Source organism: Haliotis rufescens, unplaced genomic scaffold (assembly GCF_023055435.1).
Source record: "Haliotis rufescens isolate VD_foot unplaced genomic scaffold, xgHalRufe1.0.p SCAF_11, whole genome shotgun sequence".
Classification (NCBI taxonomy): Eukaryota; Metazoa; Mollusca; class Gastropoda; order Lepetellida; family Haliotidae; genus Haliotis; species Haliotis rufescens.
The window spans coordinates 4352152-4377307 of record NW_025963791.1 but is presented as its reverse complement, the minus strand read 5'-3'; the positions used below and the strand labels follow the sequence as shown (position 1 = coordinate 4377307).

Below are 25156 nucleotides of genomic sequence, written 5' to 3'. Positions count from 1 at the left end.
GGAATGGGGATCCGATGGTTACAATGTCTACTGAGTGTGGACAATCACGGATGCCAGTAAGAGCACATGTGGCCTGAAGATACATGCACAGTGATGAGGCTGTGATATAATGGTGCTATTGCAATGCTATGTGATGTGCTATAAGTGATCTCAACAACAACATCTATTCACAGTTCCCTATGTTAAAAGTTTTAACTTAAAACTTGTACTTTTGGCAAAAGAACATTCTCATACACTGCAGCATCTCAGTGGAACAATGTGCCTGAAACTCTTAAATCTGCAAATCTCATCTTAAGACATTTCTGTTTCAACAGTCTTCAGTTGCTAAAGCTCACAGAGCATATTTATTTTGTGAATTGTTGCACTCTTTAAATGCATGTATTATTGTTATTATTGTTATTATTATTGTATTCATGATGGTAATAATCATAATATACATTATACATTCAAAGGCAAGACCAACTGAATTCTTGTTTCATGGACAAATCTACTTTACCTTTTGCAAAAAAAATAAAACTTGGAGAGTTTTTATGAACTTAAAGTCAACCCCAAACACATTAATTTTGCATTCTCCCATGAAACTAGAACATAGTTTCCCTGGCCTAATACACAGTATATCATGGTGATTGTGAGGCTGTGCTACATAATATGCCAGCGATGATGATGGTATCATACATAATGCAGTGATGATGCAACGATGATGCAGTGAGGATATATATATATGCTACCTGACAACTGCTTATATGTTGCAGGGGGGCGGTCAAGATCTGGAAGCCACAAGTCACACCACTGTCCTCACTCCGACCAGCCGAACTCAAACCGATTGTATCAGCAACAGGAGAAGAGTTTGTTCCTGTACAGAAGACGTCCCTCGTCATGAACAAGCCCGAGTCTGTAAGGATGTGATGGTTTCTAGCAGGCAGAGCTAAATAGGGTCATTGTGGCATCTCTTTCAGAGCTTGAGATAAGCTTTTGTTAGTTTTGGTACCCATGGGTTTGATTTTGATTTGGTATCCACAATCTTTAGATACTGGTATTCAGTTATTTTTTTTACACATCTATTTTCTTGATATTTGCGTGTTTTCACTTGAGAAGCTGTTTAATAACAATTCCTGCAAATCATTCGGTAAATTTTGTTTTGACCTGTCTTGCTCTGCTTGAAATGACCTCTCAAGGAAGCTGTTTTTTCAAAACCTTGCATTGTGGTCATTGGACACTATTTTTAGAAGCACCAATCAGTGTTTAAGATACACTAGGCACCACATGCTTTTCAATTGGAATGTATCTGTGTTGGAGTTTGTTTGTCGCACATTTAACCAAATATAACTGTCAGTAAATGAATTTCGCAAACAGTAGATACGCAATCATTTTATCTAACAGTCGTTATATATTCTCTGGATTTATTTCAATGGCATATTTATAGTTTTTGTTGAGTATTTTGATATGCTAGGATTTTATTTGCCGGTGTATTTAAGTTTATTTAATGCGTATTTCACTTGAAGAGTGAAAATATATATTCTTTGTCCTTGTGCTGTTGTTGCAATAGTAAACAGTCATGTTTGACAACTGTTGTTTTTATGCTTATAAACAAAACATGGAAGTTTGAATAACAAACATTTTCAAACCCAAAACTGGACATGATTAGGAAGCATAAAATATTAAGCTAAAAAATTATTCCGGGATTTCTCAGGCCCCATATCAGTTCAGGGCTCATAGTGAAAACATTACGTTTCCACTGTACACAAGGACTGAAGTTTTCACCCCATGGATGCAAGGAAATAAGCTGCTTACACAGACAACTTTTTTCTCTTTCTTAAACTTCCTTTCACACTGCTGGATACAGCTAATATATTTCTACAGCATAAAACCCCATTCAACCACTCGTCCACTTGCAGTCATGTTTCTGGTTCGGATTTGTCTATTGTATTCAACATGTTAAGCCGCCTGCTCCAATAACCATGCCAACTTATTTTGAACCCAACTTATATGAAGAAAACAGGTTGAAATTTACTCCCTGCATGCGGTTATACTCGCTGGTATTTTCTTATTATATTTTTTAATTCAGAACAAATAGCAAGCACCCACCATAGTCTTCAGTTAGCACCAACCATTTGAAACTATTTGTTAAACCTTCCCCCCCCCCCCCCCAGCATATAATACGGGGGATATAGTCAATGCCTTGACCCTCCATCCATCTGTCTGTCTGTCCATAATCATTTTGTTTCCAGAACGTAACTCGAAACATGTTCAATATTTTTCAACAAAAATTTGGAGATATATCAAACAGATCCTGAAGTGGTGCTATTTGCGGATATTGGGCATTTTCATTTTTCTCGATTTCCAAGTTAGGCTTTGCTGAAATGGAGGTAGTTGTCGTTTCTGGAGAAGAACTAAAACACTATTTAACATTTTTCATCCAAACTTGGTACATGTATTTATCAAGGCCTGGAGTGTGGTGCCTTTTGCTATTTAGGAATTTGAAAAATAGGAATTTTTCCTGTTTCCATGGCAACAAGTTTGACTTGATTCATGTAGTGATGAAGAATGGTCGATTGTGTTCCAGGAACCATGCAGAATAGGCAGCACTCACAATCGGGCAGCGAAGCCATTCGGCGCTGCAGCAGCAGGTTCCACCAAGAGTGCAACGCCAAATGTCGTCCATTCACAGTATAACACTCCCATTGGGCTGTACTCCGCGGGCAACATCGCCTCCACCTACTCTTCACAGACGGCTGGTATACAACGCGAGATGGAGAAGTGAGTGTCAAAAATAAATACTGAACCTTAATATGAGCTTAGCTGGACCCTGGGGACCGGGCAGATAAAGTTACTCACTAGGGTATCTGGTGGTCAGGCTTGGTGACCTTGTTGATTGGTGTCATTGTATTCCCATAGATGAGATGTTGCTCATGATATCAGTCACTAGTTGGTCAGGCCTGGCCGTCATTATTTCAGACTGACATGATACATCCTGAATCTTGTTGACTGCAGCATAACACACCAAACACAACTAATCATACAATCGTCTTTAGTCATGTGGAGGAGTCAAGTGGTTAGTGTGTATGCATGTTGATGACAAGTATCAGGTTTGACTCCATGTATGAGAACAATATGTGAAGTGTAATCTTGTGCCAGAAACCTATTATCACAGATTCGCACTGATTAATGTTTCTTGGTTTGTCATCACCATACCCGTTCTCGTGAGTTTGGTCTTATTCAATCAAGCACATAATTGGTTTATTTTTATCCCCCAGTTTGAAAAATGGGGGGATATAGCGATCACCATGCTAGTCCGTCCGACAGATGTCTGTTTTCTGTTACCGAGCAGAACTCCAAAACCGTTAAATATTTCTTGTTGAAACTTTCTATAGATCAGTCTAGTGGTGAACTGGTGCCTTTTGATGATTTGGGATTTTGAAAAATACTGAACAGCATTATTTTTTTCTTCATTGAACAGCAGGTATCCAATGGCAATGAACCAAAAGTGGGGTATAAGTGGATTTCTTCTGATGACTCTTGTTTACATTAGCTTAGGGTAGGCTAATACATCTGGGGTGTGGAGGGGTATTAATTCACAACCCAGGATAGACATATTTTGAGGAGGGCATGTCATGTGGTTGTCAGAAGACTCTTTAAGTGAAATAATGATGAGTCAATTTTGATTTTAACCTTGCGAGTCTGGAGTTTGATAACATCAAGGGGTGTCAGTGTTGGTTAGGTCAAGTACTGAATATCACACAAACCTGACCAAAACAGCACACCCTGAAATAATTGTTTCCTGTGCATCAAAGGCATAGTCTTCATAAGTTGGGAGTTTGTGTTGGTGCATAATTGTATACAATTTAACCTTGACAATCTGGTTCCATTGCAAGTGTAATCGTCCAGATTAACAAATTTTCGGATTAATGAATCAGGATTAAATGTAACCATTCCCAACAATAATCATCTGGACACCAGGGGCTCTGGGCAAACAGGTGCTAATCACTGAGGTTTGACTGAAAACATCGATAAACACGATGAAGTAATAATTAGCAAATACAAATATTATAGAAAAAACACTGCCATTATCAAGCTAACAAATACTTATATGAAACATTTAAAACAAAATGGGTTGCTCTGGGTTGGATATTTATATTTATTTATTTTTTTGTATTTATATTCTTGGTTATGGGTCAATGGTATCAAAATTACATTGAATTTCCTTTTTTTTTTAAAGGTTCTTAATGGCTCATTAAAAGAGAATTAACTGTTGATTTGTCATGTACAGGAACATTCCACACAGAACTTGCCTTTCATTTCATTTTTTATTGCATTATTACTATCATATATTTTTGGAGAATCAACTTCAAAAGAGTATTTGTCATTTTGACCACCGACCATGTGGTTTCCAAAAAGAGAATCTATAACCAAATGATACAAAAAAAGAACCAAATAGACTCAATATGAATTGCCTTACTGTACTAGATTGGAGATATTTGTGAAGATAAATCACATCTATGATTGGCTATGCAAAATGTGTGACATGGAATTGCTTCTGTAGAAGTTTGTCATAGCAATAGAAGAATTTTAGTGTTGGAGTTTAGGATGAGGTATTAAATTCATCATCATCATTCCTCTTTGCTCATCCTCTGTGCTTTACATCTGCCCTATATAACACAAACCAGGTTATTAATGGAGCACATTATAACAGGTGGATCAATCATTGCTGTTTGTACACTCTGGTTGTGTCACCTGTGTGGTATATAATACATACAGATATTGATTGCTTGACTGGATGTGGTAGAAACTCCGCGTATATTGATGACTCATCAGTTTGTGTTGACATTAGGGTGTGGTTGCTCTGGGTGACTTAGCCTGCTCCATACAGAAGGGACATGGGCAAATATTGTCACAATAGGAATGATATCATGTAGGAAGCTGGGTGGGTGGGTACAGGCATATGGGAATGCCTTTGAATTGTCAGGTGTCTTTTGAAATCGTTTAATATTATCATGATAAAAAAATATTGTAAATTATTTCAATGAACAATTGACAACACATTGTTGTATGTAAAGTTTCAAAGGAAAAAGTGATTGCAACATTTTTGCAAATATTTAGCATAATTAATGAATCGGGATGAATTTGAATATCATTATGAAATGCAAATAAGATGGGGTTTATTTAGTATTTCCACTGCTGTTAAGGAAAGGTGTGTGTTTGGGCAAGAGCCAGCAAACGCGACATGCCACATTTCCCCTAAATGGTGCCCCCATGGTTACATGGGTACAACCTTTGGATCTGTGAATCTATTTTCTGGTATCACCTGCTGTGAATTGGTTTGGGACCATACACAAATGCTCATTATTGGAGACCTGGTTAAAATTGGTCTTCAGCAACCCATGCTTGCCGTAAAAGGCGACTATGCTTGTTGTAAGAGGCGACTAACGGGATTGGGTGGTTAGGCTTGCTGACTTGGTTGAGGCATGTTATCACATCCCAACTGCATAGATTGATGCTCATGACATCAATCATTAGATTGTCTGGTCTAGACTTGATTATTTGCAGACCACTGTGATATAGCAGGAATATTGTTGTGCAGTGTTTTACAACAAACAAACACACATTATTTTTTTACCAGGCATGGCATCTATTTGTGGGGCTGCCAATATTTCTTCACTGCTCCATGACCAGATCAGTTCTGGATACGACCTCTACTTTTTGCCATCATTAGAGACCTGGGCCCTGTTTCACAGAGCAACTTAGTGCTATGACTATCATTACGCCTATACTTTAACACAGACATACGAGGGTCGTAGCACTACGAGGGCTCTTTGTAGAAGTAGAAGTAGAGCCCAGGTATCTGCTAAATGTAATACAGTGTGTGGGGAAAAAAGTATAATAATTTTTATCATTCCCCCTCCCCCCTACCCCTCCACCCCCCCTCCTTCCCCCTCTGCATCTCAGCAGCATGGATGATTCTGATGTTTGTGCTCTGTACTTGTCCCAGGTTGGATGTGAGTGAGTCTGATGTGGGGTCGAGGATGACTGGGACCTACCAACCCGTGACTAAGGATCAGCCAGGTCAGGAGAGTGCACGCTACCAGGAGACAGAGGAGGGCCAGGAACCCGAATATAAGGGCTACACTAACCCGCATGTTCAATCACGCACGTTCAAAGCCCTGCAGGATAACTTAGAACAGCAGGGCGAGATGCCACGTATGTGTTGGTTTGCATGTTTCACTACCCCTGTCAGTGCTCTCACACAGAAACACCCATATGATTCTATCTGAAACACCCATATGATTCTATCTGAAACACCCATATGAATCTATCTAAAACACCCATATGATTCAATCTGAAACACCCATACGATTCAATCTGAAACACCCATATGATTCTATCTGAAACACCCAAATGATTCTATCTGAAACACCCAAATGATTCTATCTGAAACACCCAAATGATTCTATCTGAAACACCCAAATGATGCTATCTAAAACACCCATATGATTCTATCTAAAACACCCATATGATTCAATCTGAAACACCCATAAGATTCAATCTGAAACACCCCTATGATTTATAACCAAAAATGCAAAATTACTAAAAAGAACATTCTCTTGTGTCAAAAATTATGAAATATTCAGTAATTTTATTTAGAATTTTGTATTTGTGTTGTTTTATTGTTTTGTAGATGTACTTATATATTAGGTACATCACTGTTTGAGAGCTATGACAAACTGTATTACATCGGGTGTGGTTAGTCACAACTTATTAATCAAAACACATAGGCAGAGAAAATATACTTTGTTAATATTCCCAAATGAATATAACCCAACACACACTAAAGTTAATGTATTGTTCACAAAGTGTATTTATACCATAGTGAATGTACAGACCTTGAACACCTCATATAAAGATCCAGTAAAAATCTATCTAATATGTCAACCAATAATTTGTAGAGGTCAGCAACTGCACTAGTCTTTAAGAACCTGTAGTTATCTCCCCTTATTTCTCCTAACCAAACAACCAGATCCCCGTTTGCAGAAAATCAGTTTTCTGAATGGTTATTTTTCAGAGATTGGTAAAACCACTACATGACTTTACCTGCCACTTGGAATTGAACAAATACCCACTAATTAATTGTCAGCTGTGGGCTCCAGTAGATGAACGGCCTATCAGTATATAGACTATCCCCTTATCATATTTATGGAAAAGCGTTTGGAAAAATATTACATTTGAATCATGAGCTGCTTTTCATAAGTAAGACATGTAATTACCATTCCTCAGTGCTACTCTTACTGAATGTCTAACACTTATCAACAGATTTCATCTTATTAAGTGTGATAATTCATTGGCCAAAATGTTGTCATTTATCTGAGGTATGTATCGTTCATTACTGTTTTATTTCATGATGTTTATCGTACTGGCAATATTAATGATGATAATAAAAGAGTATTATTTATTACTAGGAAACGGACCAATATTGTTACCATGGTAACCTAACTTAGCAGGTGATAATTTATGCATGCTTTGTGTATAGAGAGACTACAGTGGTGCTTTCAAACTTAGTGTTCCAATGATACAAATTGATAAATGATACCATATTTCAAACTAGTAAACTCCAAGCCTATCTAAAGCATATTCTTCCTTCTAAGATTGGTAACTATCCCCTATTTCAACAATGACCAACTTGATAGAGTTTGCATGGAAATGTCATAAAGTTTACCATTTCAAATATTAACATAAATATTTTAACAAAATAGTTCCAAACAGTTCTGTGTGGTTGTGTTCAACATTTGTGAGTTGGTTTTGCACTTTTTCCTGCATGTAATGTAGATACCTCAAACATGAGGGTTTCAGTGTCACATGACTGTCATGTGACTGTGGCTTGATCATACTGCACTTCATGTCCTGCACCAATGTCCTGTTATTATCGTGACAAACACAAGTGTATTTTCTGTAGTAACAAAAATAGTTTTTTTGAAAACACAAGAATAGATGGGGCATAGATATTATCAAAAACAATTCTTTAAAAGGGGACAGTATCAAGGGCAATCTGTTTATATGTTATGGAATGTGTATAAACTTGTCTCCGATTATTGATTATCGCATGTGAAGTTTAAAATTTACAAATGTCTGCTAGTCTGGGACTAGTCAAATTCAAGATGGACAAGCAACATTTCTTTGTGCAATAAATGTTACAGACTTGATTCCTAGGACTGCAAAAGCATAAGTAAGGATAGGATTTATAGATGAACAACTTCTTTATTACAATTACCGGTAAGAGTTACTATGCAAAAGCATAGTACCATTGCATAATGTAAAAAAATGAGGCACATCAGAAGTTGTTGAGCAGCACCAACCCATCAAGGAAGGTATATTTTATTTACCTGCAGTAGTGATACTGTTTGTTTTCAGAGCAAAAATATTATGATTAGAGCTGTTATTTAATTATATAAAATGTGAAAACCTGAAAAAGGAATTATGTCTGATGGAAAACCTACAGACATGTAAACACCCAAACCCTCAAACTTAAGGAATTATTATTTTTATCCGACATCTTACCCAATGACTCCATCATTGATAGGTATGCAGTGATTGCGCTTCATAAAGAGTTAGATACAGAAAAGCTTCATTGTAATGTAAGTGGAAGAATGATATGGAATGCCAAAACAAGAATATCAAGATACACTATAGCTTGTCGATGGTGCCCATAAACCACTGTAACCTAGAACTTCCACAAAGCGATCTTAGCGCTAAGACTTTTCACTTGAACAATTGTACCTACTATACTTTAACATCAACCTATTATGATCACAGCACCAAGATGATCATAACTCCCATACTTTAACATTGCCTGATGATGATCTTAGTGCTAAGATAATCGTAACTCCATTGTTTTTCTTACAATTTCAATGCTCGTAGCACTAAGATGATAGTAATTCCCATATTTTAAGGTAGACTCACAATGATTGTAGCACTAAGATCGCTTTGTGGAACAGGCCCTGTATCACTGTCATGAATTTGGTCACCAGCATCACTGTTTGTGATAATAACCGACTAAAATGAGGATCAGTTGGCCAAAATGCCTGACCTGATTGTGTGTCGTCATATACCAAAGGCATGGATCAGCCATTGCTTATTCTGTCGGCCACATTTGTGCCGGCCCAGACTTCATATGGACCAGTGATATGGCTCAAATATTGCTGACAACTACTTAAAACAGCATAATCAGTTTACATCTTGAGAACAGGCTCATTTGCATATTGACCCTGCATTGTATACGTTTAATGTTAAAAAAAAGTTCAGCAAGAATTTTTGGAATTTGGAAAACATTGGTGTAGTAGCTTGTTGTAGATGCGGGAGCCATGTTGTGCATTGCTTGCTTTGAGTATCATGATGTGTTGGGGGATTGCTGTTCTTGTGTAGATATTATTGTTTGTATTTATAGCATTTGGCACCATGAACTTAAAGGTAATGATATTGTTAACAAGTCAATCAATATAGGTGACTATATGAGTTATGTTTCAATCATGAAATTTTGTTCAAAAATTTAATACTGAATAATTCAAATGTTCTCTCATTATGTAATTTCTCTTTGAATATTAAAAATCTGATCAATTTGTTTTCAAATATTTTCATGAAGGGGTTGTGTTTTCCAGAATCAGGAGCAGGATTCCGGTCCGTGAAGGCGCCGACAGCTCTCCCCGCAAGTCAGAAGAAACCCCAACAACCGTCCATGAGATGCGGGGGTTGTGACATGCTTGCTACGTAAGTGTGAATCTGTTGTACTACTTTCCTCAAGGAGCTTGTTTGAACATATACATCTATTTATGTACTTTTTAGGATAGTGAACTTGTAAAAAAGAGTGATCCCATGGTGATCCTAGGGACAAGCTACATATTCATGTGTCAGTGAATTTTCACACAAAATTGAAGCTTTTCTGATTTTTCATGACAAAATATGTTTAATTTCCCCCTTATTGAAAATCCTACATCAGTTCCTAATACTAGCATGTTGCAAATATGTCTAATATTGAGATTGGATAATTGCAATGTGTCACCTGTCATTGCACTCTCAGGGTGTCAATTGTTGCTTATGCCATCAACCATCAGTTTTCATAGTCCAGATTCAGTTACTGCTGTAGGTGATATGGCTTTCATATTGCTGACTCTGGCATTAAACAACAGTAACACACTCATCTTAAAAGCATTCTGTACTTTTAATACTATCTTCTTGAAAACTGTGTTTGTTGTACAAGCATTTTGTCTTGACACATAAAGAATGGCTATCTATAAATGATGAAATATGAAATGAAATATATTCTCCTATCTGTTCTCCAACAGGGGTGTGATTGTGAAAGCTAATGGAGTCCCTTACCATGTGGGCTGTTTCAAGTGTGCGGCATGTGGTATGAACCTCAAACAGAAAGGTACTATTTTCATCCAACCTCCTATGCTTGTCATACGACAGACAAATAAATTAGATAAGGAATTTGAAGTGGTATAGCACAGCAACTTCCTGAATAGATAGTAATATGGTAGGATGGTACTGCTGCTGCCATTGATGATGATGATATATATGTTATTTTAACATTAACTTCACATTTTCCTACATGTGGCTATATTTGTGTTTCAGGTTACTTTGTGGTTGAGGAGAAGCTGTACTGTGAGACCCACGCCAGACAGAGGGCCCAGGCTCCAGGGCCAGACATGGTGTCTGTACCTGTCTACAGGTGGGTGTGGTGTGAGTTTGGAGGGACCAGGGGTGGGGGTTCTGACTGGGTGTTTGTATCTGCATGTAAGACTTGTGGCAAAATTTAAACAAATTGATGAGAGTCTTTAAAAAGTTGTAATTCATGGTTTAATATTGATGACATTCATGTAATGATTTGGACTATTTGCAGAACTTGTACATTTCCATATTATGTATTGGTTAAATATATTTCATCTTTTAAGGAATAGCATGCATAATTTGTTTAGTTGATTTTACAATATATGCTTTAAAGATGTGCAAATATTTCACAATTCATATTTAGTTATATTTACATTGGGAATACTTTGGTTTTGCAGGTAAATATTTTGTGGAAGATGATCAAATTGTGTGCAAGAAGTCCTCCCAGACCAACTACCAGCCCGGCCTGTCATCCCTATTTCCTTCCATAGACTAACCAGTCATAGTAGATAGAAGAGTTCACTAGCAGATAATGGGGATGATAAGATGAAAAAGGCATTTCAATAGTACAGAAGCTAGCGAGACCTCAGCTTTAATCCCCTAGTTGTCTCCTCTATCTGCTGAAGTTAGACAGGGTTGTCATCAAAATCATCCTCATCCCACTTGAAGTTTGTTTACTCTGTTTTACTTTCATTCCTTGTGTTACAAGTATGGTACACCTGTTGACGAAGGGTGCCAAGAGATCTGATATTTTTGTCATTACATATCAACAAATTTTAGTTTGTTACAGACATTTTATTTGGGAAATCTGTTTTTGTTTGGGTTATCCCAACAATTGTTTTACGGTTGATACATTCAGGTAATATTTATGTGCACTGAAATCTTAGAAATTTCCTTATGTCTGGAGTCAACGACTGTTTCTCTATTAAATAGATTTGGCAATTATTTTACTAATCACAAATCAACAAATTCATTGGGGGCAGAGTTGAAAAAGATGAAGCTATGGTGAAAAAAAGAAGACTTTTTCATTTCGGGACAAATGTGCTAAATTATCTTTCCCAACAATTAGTTTTACCAAGGCCCTATTTTTCAAAGCAATCGTCAAAGTACCACTGTCAAACGCTTTTTGTAGCTCTGTGATTGCGTTGTGGAATTGTATTTTCACCCCCCTAACCCCTGATGAAGTGCCAGTGTATTTAACTGTTTACAATTATCAACATGACATATTTTAACTGCATTATTGTGGTTTGATATCTTTCATTCCATTATAAAAAGTAATTATTGTGCAAACTGGAAGATAAATTCAACAACTGCTAAAAACCTTGTTGACATAATTCATTATCATGTTCCACCGGCTCTATGCAGAGCCCTGTGAGTGTTAAGGGTTCACCTTGTTTTTTCCTGCGTTTTTGACCTGCAATTTGTTCAGAACCGAAGTTTTATTTTTTAGTTGTAAACAATGTTATGTTTATTTTTTGCTCAAACAACTTCAACAACTCTGATGGTGTCTAACTGTTTACACATTACTGGTTTGTGTTTTGTGATGCAGTGTTCAAGGAAATGAGTCCCGACAAAGATATGTTGATTGAAAGAAAACAACAAACAGATAAAAATAATCAGTAGGTCTGCTAACCCCAGGATGAAAGTTAATTGTACGTTTAGCAGGGTTTCAAATCCTCGCCTGCTTTTTCCCATCATCAGTTTCTAGTAAAGGGAAGTAACTCTAAATCCTAGTTGTGAATGGTTGTATTCCGGTACTTCATAGAAGGGATATAGACTTTATTAACAAAAGTTTGTTCTTACTAAGGGGAAATAACTCTGAATCCCGACCATGTGAACAGAGATGTGAGATAGTTATGATGTGTTATAAGTTATGATTGTTATTAGATGCATAATGTTGTATGCATATATTTATGGAGTCATAATGAAATATAAGATCTGACGTTTAAACTACTGTGATACAAGTGGTGATGATGTTTGTTAAGGGTACTACAGCAGTAATTCGAGACAGGGTAACACTGAAAATACTCTCTGAGTAAATCTTTTTTTATGGTATAAGATAAGTATTTCTGGTAATATAAATTCATATAAGGCCAGACCAATTTAATTACTTCCTTTTTATGTTTTATTTATCACAGGATAACTGAAAGCAAGAGTAAAAACAATTAAAAAGTCAATGAATATGTTTATCACTGTTTTTTTTTTGTATAATGCATACTTTTTTAGGTTTATTCGTGGGTTGAAAAATCTTTATTAAGGGAAGAGGCATGAACAAATTTGCCAAAATATTTGTAACTGTAAACATTAAGTTGGTCTGGCCTTAAAACTATTTCTTCATGTCGCTAATTAAAATCGTGCATAGTTTGTAGAAAGAATTTTGTAGTGAGGATCAGAATAACTAAAATTTTTATTTATTTGTCCATCTTTCCCGTCATGGTCATAATTACATTATATGTTTTCCAGTGGTCAACTCTCCTGTTTAAAAAGGTGCAATGTGTTATCCATTTGTGTGTATGTTTCAGTTTGCAAGATGTTTTAGCCTGGAATGTTATTTGCTAAATTTTGTACAAATGTTCTTAAAAAAATCTTTGATATAATTCTGTTATCTTGAAGTCTGGAGTCAGAGATTCTTTCATAATAGAAGTTCTATGATATTTTGTTAAAAAATATTTATGCATCCATTCTGGGTACTTACCAAAGAATACATTTAGGGAAATAAAGGTTTATTTTGGGTAGATTTATGTGTATTTAAGGACTAAGAGATGTGAGTATTTGGGCAATATGTAATATAAACAATATATTTATAATTGAAATTCATGTCTCTTGATTTTGATATTCATTGAAATTTTTTTAATAGTATTCATAGGTATATTTTTGTGACATAAATACTTACAATTCCAATTGGAAGAGTTACAAGGAAACATCTCCTGAACAGACTAGCATCTGCTAATGAGTTGAGCAGTTATAGCTATTGGCTATACGTATGCTGGTGGAGTGCTAACATTGGTGCTATAAACACAGGGTGGCTGTGTTCGGACGATAAGGGCCAGAATGTTCGACTGTATCTTAATATGGCAATAAAATGTGCTTTCTTCAGTTTTCAATTATGTTGGTGTTTCATTATTGCTCCTCTTTGAAAAGTGATTGAATATTGTTTAATGCAGTATTCCTCGTCATTTATAGCAGCCTATAAATAATCAAATCTGGTACAGACAAACCAGAGGTTGATATTCTGAGCTACATCCCACGTCCTTGGGTATGAATACATGCACGATCACCTAGTCTGACCTCCCAACCAAGCAATGTCATGCTTGGGCCTATTCTAGCAGGGGTGAAAAGCGTTCACTTGTCACCCCAGGATTCGATTCCCCACATAGGTACAATATGTGAAGCCCAATTCTGGTGTCCCCCAATGTCATAATTAGTGAGTGAGTTTAGTCTAAGGCTGCTTTGGTGTGTCAGCTGAATGATGCAGGTCATAGATGTTGATGTGATAGCCCTGAGCATGGGTATGGTGCTGACAAACCAAGAAACATAATTGGGAGAATCTAGGACCATGCCACGCTGTACAGTGAATTGTGGAGCCTGGATGGACTCATCTTCCTGAGGCAAGGAGTTAACCGACTATAAAAGTCCAGTTTCCACCCTCGTTTGAACAAGGCATATTTTATGGAGTTATATTTTGGCTGGATTAATGAGTCTCTGCCAGTTTGTAAACTGCCGTGCAGAATTCAGTTGATTGCAGGATTTTCAAATCATGTGTACCAACAACCAACCGTCAACAGATATTTTCCAAATCTTTTCATGTTTTTAATCAAGATGCTCATATAATTTGATGCACTTTGCAAAAAGATCTTGAATTGAATTGATCAGATCATCCTCACTGGGCAACACCACTTTATTTGAAGAAAATGCAATATGAGAGGTTCAATCTGATTAGTCAATAGGGAGGGACATAAAAGGGATATAACTCGTAATAGCCATTGGTGCGTTACAATCGAGCCTAGAAGTTCCAGCCCAGTTCGGCAAGGGTGGAAACTGGACTTTTACAGTCAGTTAACTTGGGAAGATGACTGGGCGACCCTTCGTTACCCTCGTAATGACTCCAGTTAGTTATGGCTGTTGAGGATGTATCCTGAAATGCTATAAAGTACAACGTCAGTAAACAAGAAGATACCGTTCCCAGTGAAATCATCCCGGATGACAAATTCCTGGATAAATGAATGATAGCTTTGCTCCGATATAAACTGCCTACAAATGTATATTCTTGAAAATTGGATTTGACTAAACAATTACAAACATTATCCAAATGTTACTGGGCTGAAAACACTGAAAACTTAAGGTCCAAAACACAACGATGATACCCCTATCAAATACATCACCATCGATTAACCCTTTCTTGTTTAAGTTTTAGCCACCATCAAACATGGGTGTATACTTTCATATGCCTGCCACTTTACATGTAAACAGTTCTTTCCAATGTGATCATCTGGAAGGCGGGGTTTTCAGACTGGAGCTGTACTAGCAAGGTTCCACTATCTATTAGTAAATCCTGCCCATAATAACTGCAAAATTGCTGACATGGATTTAGAAACTACCTTCTAACGCCTACAAGGGTACAGAGAAACATAAAACAAGAGCGTTCACAGTGTTTCAGTCAATGTTTTCACATCCTTCGGAAAAGGTTCCTGCACCCCATCTCCCCACTAAGAGGTATCAAGGATGCAGGTCTGTCTGATGAGAGGAAGGCCTGGAGTTATCTTGTCCTCAGGCTGTTGCTGAAGGTCTGTCTGTAGTGGGAGGAAGGCCTGGAGTAACCTTGACTTCAAGGTGTTGATGCAGGTCTGTCTGTAGTGGGAGGAAGGCCTGGAGTAACCTTGACTTCAAGGTGTTGCTGCAGGTCTGTAGTGAGAGGAAAGCCTGGAGTAACCTTGTCTTCAAGTTGTTGCTGCAGGTCTGTCTGTAGTGGGAGGAAGGCCTGTGTCATCTTGACTTCAAGGTGTTGCTGCAGGTCTGTCTGTAGTGGGAGGAAGGCCTGGAGTAACCTTGACTTCAAGGTGTTGCTGCAGGTCTGTCTGTAGTGAGAGGAAGGCCTGGAGTCACCTTGTCTTCATTGTGTTGCTGCAGGGCTGTCTGTAGTGAGAAGAACTTCTGGAGTCATCTTGACTTCAAGTTGTTGATGCAGGTCTGTCTGTAGTGGAAGGAAGGCCTGGAGTAATCTTGACTTCAAGGTGTTGCTGCAGGTCTGTCTGTAGTGAGAGGAAGGCCTGGAGTAACCTTGACTTCAAGGTGTTGCTGCAGGTCTGTCTGTAGTGGGAGGAAGGCCTGGAGTAACCTTGACTTCAAGGTGTTGCTGCAGGTCTGTCTGTAGTGGGAGAAAGGCCTGGATTAACCTTGACTTCAAGGTGTTGATGCAGGTCTGTCTGTAGTGTGAGGAAGGCCTGGAGTAACCTTGACTTCAAGGTGTTGATGCAGGTCTGTCTGTAGTGAGAGGAAGGCCTGGAGTAACCTTGACTTCAAGGTGTTGCTGCAGGTCTATCTGTAGTGGGAGGAAGGCCTAAAGTAACCTTGACTTCAAGGTGTTACTGCAGGTCTGTCTATAGTGGGAGGAAGGCCTGGAGTCATCTTGACTTCAAGGTGTTGCTGCAGGTCTGTCTATAGTGGGAGTAAGGCCTGGAGTCATCTTGACTTCAAGTTGTTGATGCAGGTCTGTCTGTAGTGGGAGGAAGGCCTGGAGTAACCTTGACTTCAAGTGTTGCTGCAGGTCTGTCTGTAGTGGGAGGAAGGCCTGGAGTAACCTTGACTTCAAGGTGTTGATGCAGGTCTGTCTGTAGTGGGAGAAAGGCCTGGATTAACCTTGACTTCAAGGTGTTGATGCAGGTCTGTCTGTAGTGTGAGGAAGGCCTGGAGTAACCTTGACTTCAAGGTGTTGCTGCAGGTCTGTAGTGAGAGGAAAGCCTGGAGTAACCTTGTCTTCAAGTTGTTGCTGCAGGTCTGTCTGTAGTGGGAGGAAGGCCTGTGTCATCTTGACTTCAAGGTGTTGCTGCAGGTCTGTCTGTAGTGGGAGAAAGGCCTGGATTAACCTTGACTTCAAGGTGTTGCTGCAGGTCTGTCTGTAGTGGGAGGAAGGCCTGGAGTAACGATGTGTTGATGCAGGTCTGTTTTTTAGTGTGAGGAAGGCCTGGAGTCATCTTGTCTTCAAGGTGTTGATGCAGGTCTGTCTAGTGGGAGGAAGGCCTAGAGTCATATTGTCTTCATTGTGTTGATGCAGGTCTGTCTGTAGTGAGAGGAAGGCCTGAAGTAACCTTGACTTCAAGGTGTTGATGCAGGTCTGTCTGTAGTGGGAGAAAGGCCTGGATTAACCTTGACTTCAAGGTGTTGATGCAGGTCTGTCTTTAGTGGGAGGAAGGCCTAGAGTAACCTTGACTTCAAGGTGTTGCTGCAGGTCTGTCTGTAGTGGGAGGAAGGCCTGGAGTAACCTTGACTTCAAGGTGTTGCTGCAGGTCTGTCTGTAGTGGGAGGAAGGCCTGGAGTAACGATGTGTTGATGCAGGTCTGTTTTTAGTGTGAGGAAGGCCTGGAGTCATCTTGTCTTCAAGGTGTTGATGCAGGTCTGTCTAGTGGGAGGAAGGCCTGGAGTCATCTTGACTTCAAGGTGTTGCTGCAGGTCTGTCTATAGTGGGAGGAAGGCCTGGAGTAACCTTGACTTCAAGTTGTTGCTGCAGGTCTGTCTGTAGTGGGAGAAAGGCCTGGATTAACCTTGACTTCAAGGTGTTGATGCAGGTCTGTCTGTAGTGTGAGGAAGGCCTGGAGTAACCTTGACTTCAAGGTGTTGATGCAGGTCTGTCTGTAGTGAGAGGAAGGCCTGGAGTAACCTTGACTTCAAGGTGTTGCTGCAGGTCTATCTGTAGTGGGAGGAAGGCCTAAAGTAACCTTGACTTCAAGGTGTTACTGCAGGTCTGTCTATAGTGGGAGGAAGGCCTGGAGTCATCTTGACTTCAAGGTGTTGCTGCAGGTCTGTCTATAGTGGGAGTAAGGCCTGGAGTCATCTTGACTTCAAGTTGTTGATGCAGGTCTGTCTGTAGTGGGAGGAAGGCCTGGAGTAACCTTGACTTCAAGTGTTGCTGCAGGTCTGTCTGTAGTGGGAGGAAGGCCTGGAGTAACCTTGACTTCAAGGTGTTGATGCAGGTCTGTCTGTAGTGGGAGAAAGGCCTGGATTAACCTTGACTTCAAGGTGTTGATGCAGGTCTGTCTGTAGTGAGAGGAAGGCCTGGAGTAACCTTGACTTCAAGGTGTTGCTGCAGGTCTATCTGTAGTGGGAGGAAGGCCTAAAGTAACCTTGACTTCAAGGTGTTACTGCAGGTCTGTCTATAGTGGGAGGAAGGCCTGGAGTCATCTTGACTTCAAGGTGTTGCTGCAGGTCTGTCTATAGTGGGAGTAAGGCCTGGAGTCATCTTGACTTCAAGTTGTTGATGCAGGTCTGTCTGTAGTGGGAGGAAGGCCTGGAGTAACCTTGACTTCAAGTGTTGCTGCAGGTCTGTCTGTAGTGGGAGGAAGGCCTGGAGTAACCTTGACTTCAAGGTGTTGATGCAGGTCTGTCTGTAGTGGGAGAAAGGCCTGGATTAACCTTGACTTCAAGGTGTTGATGCAGGTCTGTCTGTAGTGTGAGGAAGGCCTGGAGTAACCTTGACTTCAAGGTGTTGCTGCAGGTCTGTAGTGAGAGGAAAGCCTGGAGTAACCTTGTCTTCAAGTTGTTGCTGCAGGTCTGTCTGTAGTGGGAGGAAGGCCTGTGTCATCTTGACTTCAAGGTGTTGCTGCAGGTCTGTCTGTAGTGGGAGAAAGGCCTGGATTAACCTTGACTTCAAGGTGTTGCTGAAGGTCTGTCTGTAGTGGGAGGAAGGCCTGGAGTAACGATGTGTTGATGCAGGTCTGTTTTTAGTGTGAGGAAGGCCTGGAGTCATCTTGTCTTCAAGGTGTTGATGCAGGTCTGTCTAGTGGGAGGAAGGCCTAGAGTCATATTGTCTTCATTGTGTTGATGCAGGTCTGTCTGTAGTGAGAGGAAGGCCTGAAGTAACCTTGACTTCAAGGTGTTGATGCAGGTCTGTCTGTAGTGGGAGAAAGGCCTGGATTAACCTTGACTTCAAGGTGTTGATGCAGGTCTGTCTTTAGTGGGAGGAAGGCCTAGAGTAACCTTGACTTCAAGGTGTTGCTGCAGGTCTGTCTGTAGTGGGAGGAAGGCCTGGAGTAACCTTGACTTCAAGGTGTTGATGCAGGTCTGTCTGTAGTGGGAGAAAGGCCTGGAGTAACGATGTGTTGATGCAGGTCTGTTTTTAGTGTGAGGAAGGCCTGGAGTCATCTTGTCTTCAAGGTGTTGATGCAGGTCTGTCTAGTGGGAGGAAGGCCTGGAGTCATATTGTCTTCAATGTGTTGATGCAGGTCTGTCTGTAGTGGGAGGAAGGCCTGGAGTAACGATGTGTTGATGCAGGTCTGTTTTTAGTGTGAGGAAGGCCTGGAGTCATCTTGTCTTCAAGGTGTTGATGCAGGTCTGTCTAGTGGGAGGAAGGCCTGGAGTCACCTTGTCTTTAAGGCTTTGCTGCAGGTCTGTTTGCAGTGTGAGGAAGGCCTGGATTCATCTTGTCTTCAAGGTGTTGCTGCAAGTGTGTCTGTGGTTGTAGACTGCCGTGCCTACCCTTCCTCTATTTCAGTTTCATTCTCAGCTGTTTTATTACCTTTCTACCAAATATACAAACATTGTAATGTAAACCATCTGTAATCTTTTGAATACCTATCCTCTGCCAAATTGATTACCTACACAATTACAGACAAACTCTCTTTCATCCAAGTTAGATATGCTCACTCTACAGAATCCAAATCTAATCTCTAAACACTCCTGAGGTCACTCCTCCGAATAGGGTGTTTTAGATAAAGCAAACTGATTTCAAAGGCCCCTTTGTGTTCGTCATACCAGGGGTTATCAGCGATTATAACTGACATTGTTTTTCTCTTGAACAGTAAGTGTAATATGCATTGGTTCCACAGAGGATCTTAGTGCTGTGGCTGTCGTAACTCTATGTTAAAGTACAGAAGTTTCAAGTGTCTTAGTAGAAGGAACCAAACCGTGTTATTGGATGTGGTTGTCAGGAGACAGTCGAGACAAGGTCTCATCAAATTAATGAAAATGGTCGGGAAACATTGTACTCTGTTGCCGAGGGAGGGGGGAGAGTGTCATGAAAAGCATGAACAAGTCTGTAGAGGGGGAGGGTGTCATAAATAATGGTCATTTCTTGGAGTCCTTCTGTGCGTGTGGTGAGCCTGTATATGACGAGTCTGGCACCGCATGTTAAGATACTGCTATATACTCACTCTGGCATTCCGTTTGGCAGGGAGGTGGCATCAAAAACAGGTGGAATGCAAAGTAAACAGATTAATCACAAGAGTGATACATCTAAACACAAGGATCTCTGTTGTTTTCGTTGGAGATTTTAAATCTGTGATGTTGACAGTTAATTAATAGATGATGAATGCATAAATCATTAAAAAGACGGCAGGAAGATTTCTTTTTTAAAATGCCGTTATTTGTAAGATACGCATATGTTTAAGTGTCCTGGGGTAAGTTTGGTTGTATGAGATCCCTGGTCGACAGGAGCACCAGGAAAAGCTGTCCTTGTAGGCCCGAGTAACTAGGTCATGGTGCTGTTGGTGAGACCTTCATTCAGCCTTGCGTGTTTAGAAGAAAAGGTACGTGTGGATTACTCAAGTTGTTTATAGGTGTATAGTTCATTCACTGTGATTTATCAGGCACACACACACACACACACACACACACACACGCGCGCACGCACGCACGCGCGCATGCCCGTGCTCATGAGTTTCACCACAGTTGAATGAGGGTTATGAGTTCTACACACGTCTATGGCCTAGTCGTTCGTGTGGAGAGTTGCATCCCTTTTGGCAAGCCAGAAACCTATGATCGTGGGTTCGAATCCCGGTTCACCCCGATTGTTTCAGCACTATATCCGCTGCCGTGGGTTTCACCAAAGTAAACGTCTGAGAGCTGCATCACTTTGAGCTTCCTCCTTAAACTGACTCGCCGTCAGAGTGACGGCACCTTATCGCAAGCACACAAAGTCAGCCATCACACACCCACTGATCCACCGAGGCTTCCACAAAAAATGATAACTGGTAACCTAGATCAAGTATTTGGTGTACCCCTCTGATAAGTGTAAATTGGCACGGTTCCCATGACCGAAAGCTTTGAATACACAATGCCTTTAACAAAGTGTTAAAATGTAACAAATGTTATATTTGGGATAACTCTTTCTTAGTAAAGTACAAAATCCAGTACTCTGAGAGTGGGGGTTCGAATCCAGAATTGAAATCAACCCCCCAAAAGTACAGGAATTTGTACTTTACTAAGAAAGTGTATCACATATAACATTTGTGAGAATATGAACTTTAAGTGATTAAAGAAATATTATAATGATCTAAGTACAATTAGAAACATTGATGACGACTATTATAACTACGTTACTATTCCTAACAAGGCGTGGACAAACAAGATTTTAACTGATGTTTATTTGATACCATTACAGCTCGTTTCCATTACTGCACGGTGGCACTACTATGAGAAAATCGGGTATAATGTTCTCCCTATTCCACCTAACGATGCCCAACGCCCACATATCGTATATTAACGATTTAATGCCAGAAGAGTATGTTACATATTCTTAGGTCGTATCTTCAATGACATATACCCTACCAGCGCATACCGACAACTGGGCTTGGGTAATGTATGGTGACGTCACGCTGGGGTATTATGTTGGTATCGCCCAGCGTGGCGCGTGCCAGGGCCAGGAACCCATTCACATGTGTGATACTGATATCTTTCTAATGGAATCAAGCGATTTATTGCACTAAGGGGTACTTTACCCCCTCCCCTCGAACACTCGGGCCCCCTAATAATATAACCATTAACTTAATGCAAATGCTTATTAGCAGGGGGTCTGTATAGCTCGTCTCCGTTATAATCCCTGTTATTACGTGAACTTTGTGTTGCTTACCTGTACTGGTCTAACCTTCAGTGACATATATTGTGAAGTACGTCATTCGGACCTACCGTTGATGTGGTACGTTGAAAACGGGTTTTCATCTGTAAAGATATCTTGTATTAAAGGTCACGAAAATGAACACTAGAATGGCCTCTAAATAAAAAACAAATATAAATACAACGTGCCTCGAAAGTTAAAGTCGTCTTGGTCACGTAGTTCGACATGATTCACCCATGCAAGTTGTTTTAGGACGTGTTGTTTTATTGTTATTGTTGTTGGTATGGTAAAAATAATATAGTTTGTGTAAATGATAACAACATTTTCCATGCAGTCATCCTTAATCGTACACTGCATGGAGCAGTCTCTTTTATTATTATTAATTGTAAAGACATTTAACGAATGTCTCATATTATCTTACGAAGCCTTGTTAAAAAACGTTTCCTGTGTTTGTCATGCAGTCGTTACGCACCAGGGACGAAGGAAAACACATCACAGACTATTGATATTTCTTTTCTGTTGGTACCAAAGACTGATTCCACTGTATTTTAATCGTCTCCGCTAATTATCTTTACCGAGGGGCAGTGTCGCTGAGGGCCCACTCGTCAATCTGACTCTTTCTGTGCTTACATAATAGTAACCGGATTAACCCCGTTGCTAATGGATCCATATGAACCGTCTTAAAGAGGGATTCCATGGTCTAATAGACAATTTCTAATGAGTGCCATGTGTAAAAATTTAACAGTGTCTCGGTGTAATTTGGGTTATCGAACACCTCAATGTCGATATACATAATAAAAAGCTGAGTTAGCATGCAGGCAAAAGGGTCAAGAATACCTTTACCTTTTGTTTAATGAAGCTTGCTTGCTTGGACTACCGCGCCTTAAGTGCCCCTATAACACAGTATAAATCTATCGTCTATTTTAAAGGTCACAGAGCATACAATGCTATTTTAATCACCCCTATTCAATACTTATCCCATCCTCAGCTCTAGCGGCCAATACCCATCCTAGTCTCTGACTCAAGCTCTAGCTCTCCTGACATTAAGAGACTTGGGTGTCAATTATACACGAGGGCTCCCTTGCAGAAGTATAATATATTTAGCCACATGCATCCCTTTATTTCAGGGATTACATTTAAATCTAGGTATAAACCCAACTATTTCTGTAATACGGAGCCGACAATGTATTATCCTAAGTATGTGGCGTTTTTTTCTTCTTCTAAAAATAGAATAATATTGCTTGCTGCCACTAATTCAAAACATCAACATATTTTTTCTGAACACCCAGCATGTCCAGTCTAAAAAAACAAGTCAGGACATCATATAGTTGTCTAGTATAACCTACAACCCATCCCCAAACCCTAACACACACACATACACACCCTTCCGTCCCCAATGATCGGTCCGTTACCTCCAACTTTTTTACATGAAAAGCTACAGAACACATGTTCGTTTTCCATACAGTTCACAGCCCTAAACACAGCCCGGCATATCAGCACGAGCACAGTTGCTACAATCGCAGTGTCTACATACACATGTACATTATTTGTTCTTGTTGTTTACTGAAGGAAACGGACCGCGGCTGCATCCGACCATGGTCGTTGATCCACTGGGTCTGTATCCGTCTATGGTCCCGCGCATGGCACATTCAGTACAATTAATGAACGCGGACCAGGTGTAGATTAATATAGTGCGTGACTGTTTTATTGTGTGGGATCCGTCAGTGTTATACAACCCCAGTACAGATATGTACACACGCAATGTACCAATATACATGTCTATATACTGAATGAAAGGTATCTTCCAGTTTGCCATTCAGATCGTTTGTCAGAGAGCTTCAAATATAATGTTATAGGATTTGTTTTGGTGAAATTATATTACATTGGGCATTATTAAAATACATTCATTAATACATCCCGACACTCTTAAAAATTACAATAATATTGGATTTGTTAGTATGTTGTGAGTGGTGAGTGGTGAGTTGCGTGCGTGCGTGCGTGCGTGCGTGCGTGCGTGCGTGCGTGCGTGTGCGTCTTCTTGTTTATATATCAATCGTGTCGAGGCTCTGGCTACCCTTTTTCACTGAAACATATCGAGTGTTTCTTTTACTTACGAACTCAATTGGAATCCCAACTTGCGGGTTTAGTCAAAGGTGTAGCGTTCGATGTTTTAAAAGTCTAATTTGGTTTCTGTTCAGTCTTCATTCCAAACTCATCCCCGATGGATTCCCGAAAAAAGATTGTCATGGTGTACAACAAATAGATCACTATCTATATCAGCGTGTATATGTGGAGCTAATAACTACACACTCCCTGGATCGTTTGTAATGTTTAGTTAAAATGTCAGGAACACAGGGCCAGAGTTTAAATTGTGAATAGAAAAATTTCATTACTCACACCACCACACGACTCTCTACAGTGCGAGACATATTCACTGGTGAACCTGTAATATGTCGATGGCTTAATATTTTCAACGAAAGACAAGTGTTTGAGATTAGAATAAAGTCGTCGTTATCAGATGTAAAGTGAGGTGAGGTGAGGTGAAAATGGGGTTTAACGTCGCGTCGCGTTCAAGATTATTGTACTTATATAACGACGTTTACGCGTGTGTGTGTGCTTGTACTAGTCCGTAATAATGCCGGCTTTAAAGTGCTAGCCCACTGAGATACCATGTCGCAGTTTAACATGAATACCTCACTCAGACACAGTATAAACGCAGTGACCCATTATTTATAAATTAAAGTCATTCTCTTATACAAGCCTTTACTTAAATGATTCATATTTAAAGTACAGCATTGCATATAAATCATACAAGACGAATAAGTTCTTTGATATCCTTACTTAAGACGAATAAGGATTAAGTTTATGATGTTTTTTTCTCCTTTAAGTGAGTGATTCAAAAAGTAGATAGAAAAGTATATATTCTTAATCTGAATAAGCACTCTGATAACATAAATCATACTCATACAGTGACCATGCAGTGTTAAGTGAACAAAAATAACTAAACGCGTATCAAAAATCACGTACGTGTATTTGTTGTATACCAAAAAACATTATTTAAATAACTTTCTTAGTAGTTTAGTTTTATACAATTCGAAACCGATTTATTTACGAACGGGGCTTTTTTATTACACACACAAACTACCTCTAAGCTATATGCCGAGACTGATAAATCCGATAAGATTATACTTCCTTACATTGTAGCAATTACATATTCGCGTCATGTGAATCACATTTCTGTGGAGTGTAGAATTGTTGGAACAAGGAGTATGTCAGAGTTACCCCCCTTCCTTTGTGAGATTCCGAGTTTCGTTATGAACTGATTCCTTTGAAGTAATACCATTTGATGTAATTTTGCTCATTTATGTTATTGTGTATTAAGTATGGTGTCTGTAATCGATACTCTAACGTAATCTGATCAGTGATATAATTTTGATTAATCTTATCCACTATTAT

General features: G+C 39.5%; 2 protein-coding genes across 3 annotated transcripts in view; one reads left to right on the top strand and one right to left on the bottom strand.

Moving 5' to 3' along the window:
• The window catches only part of LOC124134320 (PDZ and LIM domain protein 3-like), a 30587-nt gene extending 16827 nt beyond the window's left edge, over positions 1-13760 (top strand). Inside the window, exons 3-9 of one of the 2 annotated variants that reach the window (XM_046499074.2) lie at positions 753-894; positions 2564-2757; positions 5987-6195; positions 9645-9753; positions 10329-10414; positions 10621-10717; positions 11055-13760. In XM_046499074.2, the coding sequence (XP_046355030.2) occupies positions 753-894; positions 2564-2757; positions 5987-6195; positions 9645-9753; positions 10329-10414; positions 10621-10717; positions 11055-11058 (841 nt within the window). In that variant the 3' untranslated portion in view covers positions 11059-13760. The remainder of the gene's footprint in view (positions 1-752; positions 895-2563; positions 2758-5986; positions 6196-9644; positions 9754-10328; positions 10415-10620; positions 10718-11054) is intronic. The other variant, XM_046499075.2, reaches the window with a different exon arrangement.
• LOC124134321 overlaps positions 1-25156 on the bottom strand; it is a 49066-nt gene that overhangs the window by 22713 nt on the left and 1197 nt on the right. The window contains exon 2 of the mRNA XM_046499077.2: positions 21716-21804. Within this exon, the coding sequence (XP_046355033.1) occupies positions 21716-21742 (27 nt within the window). The 5' untranslated portion in view covers positions 21743-21804. The remainder of the gene's footprint in view (positions 1-21715; positions 21805-25156) is intronic.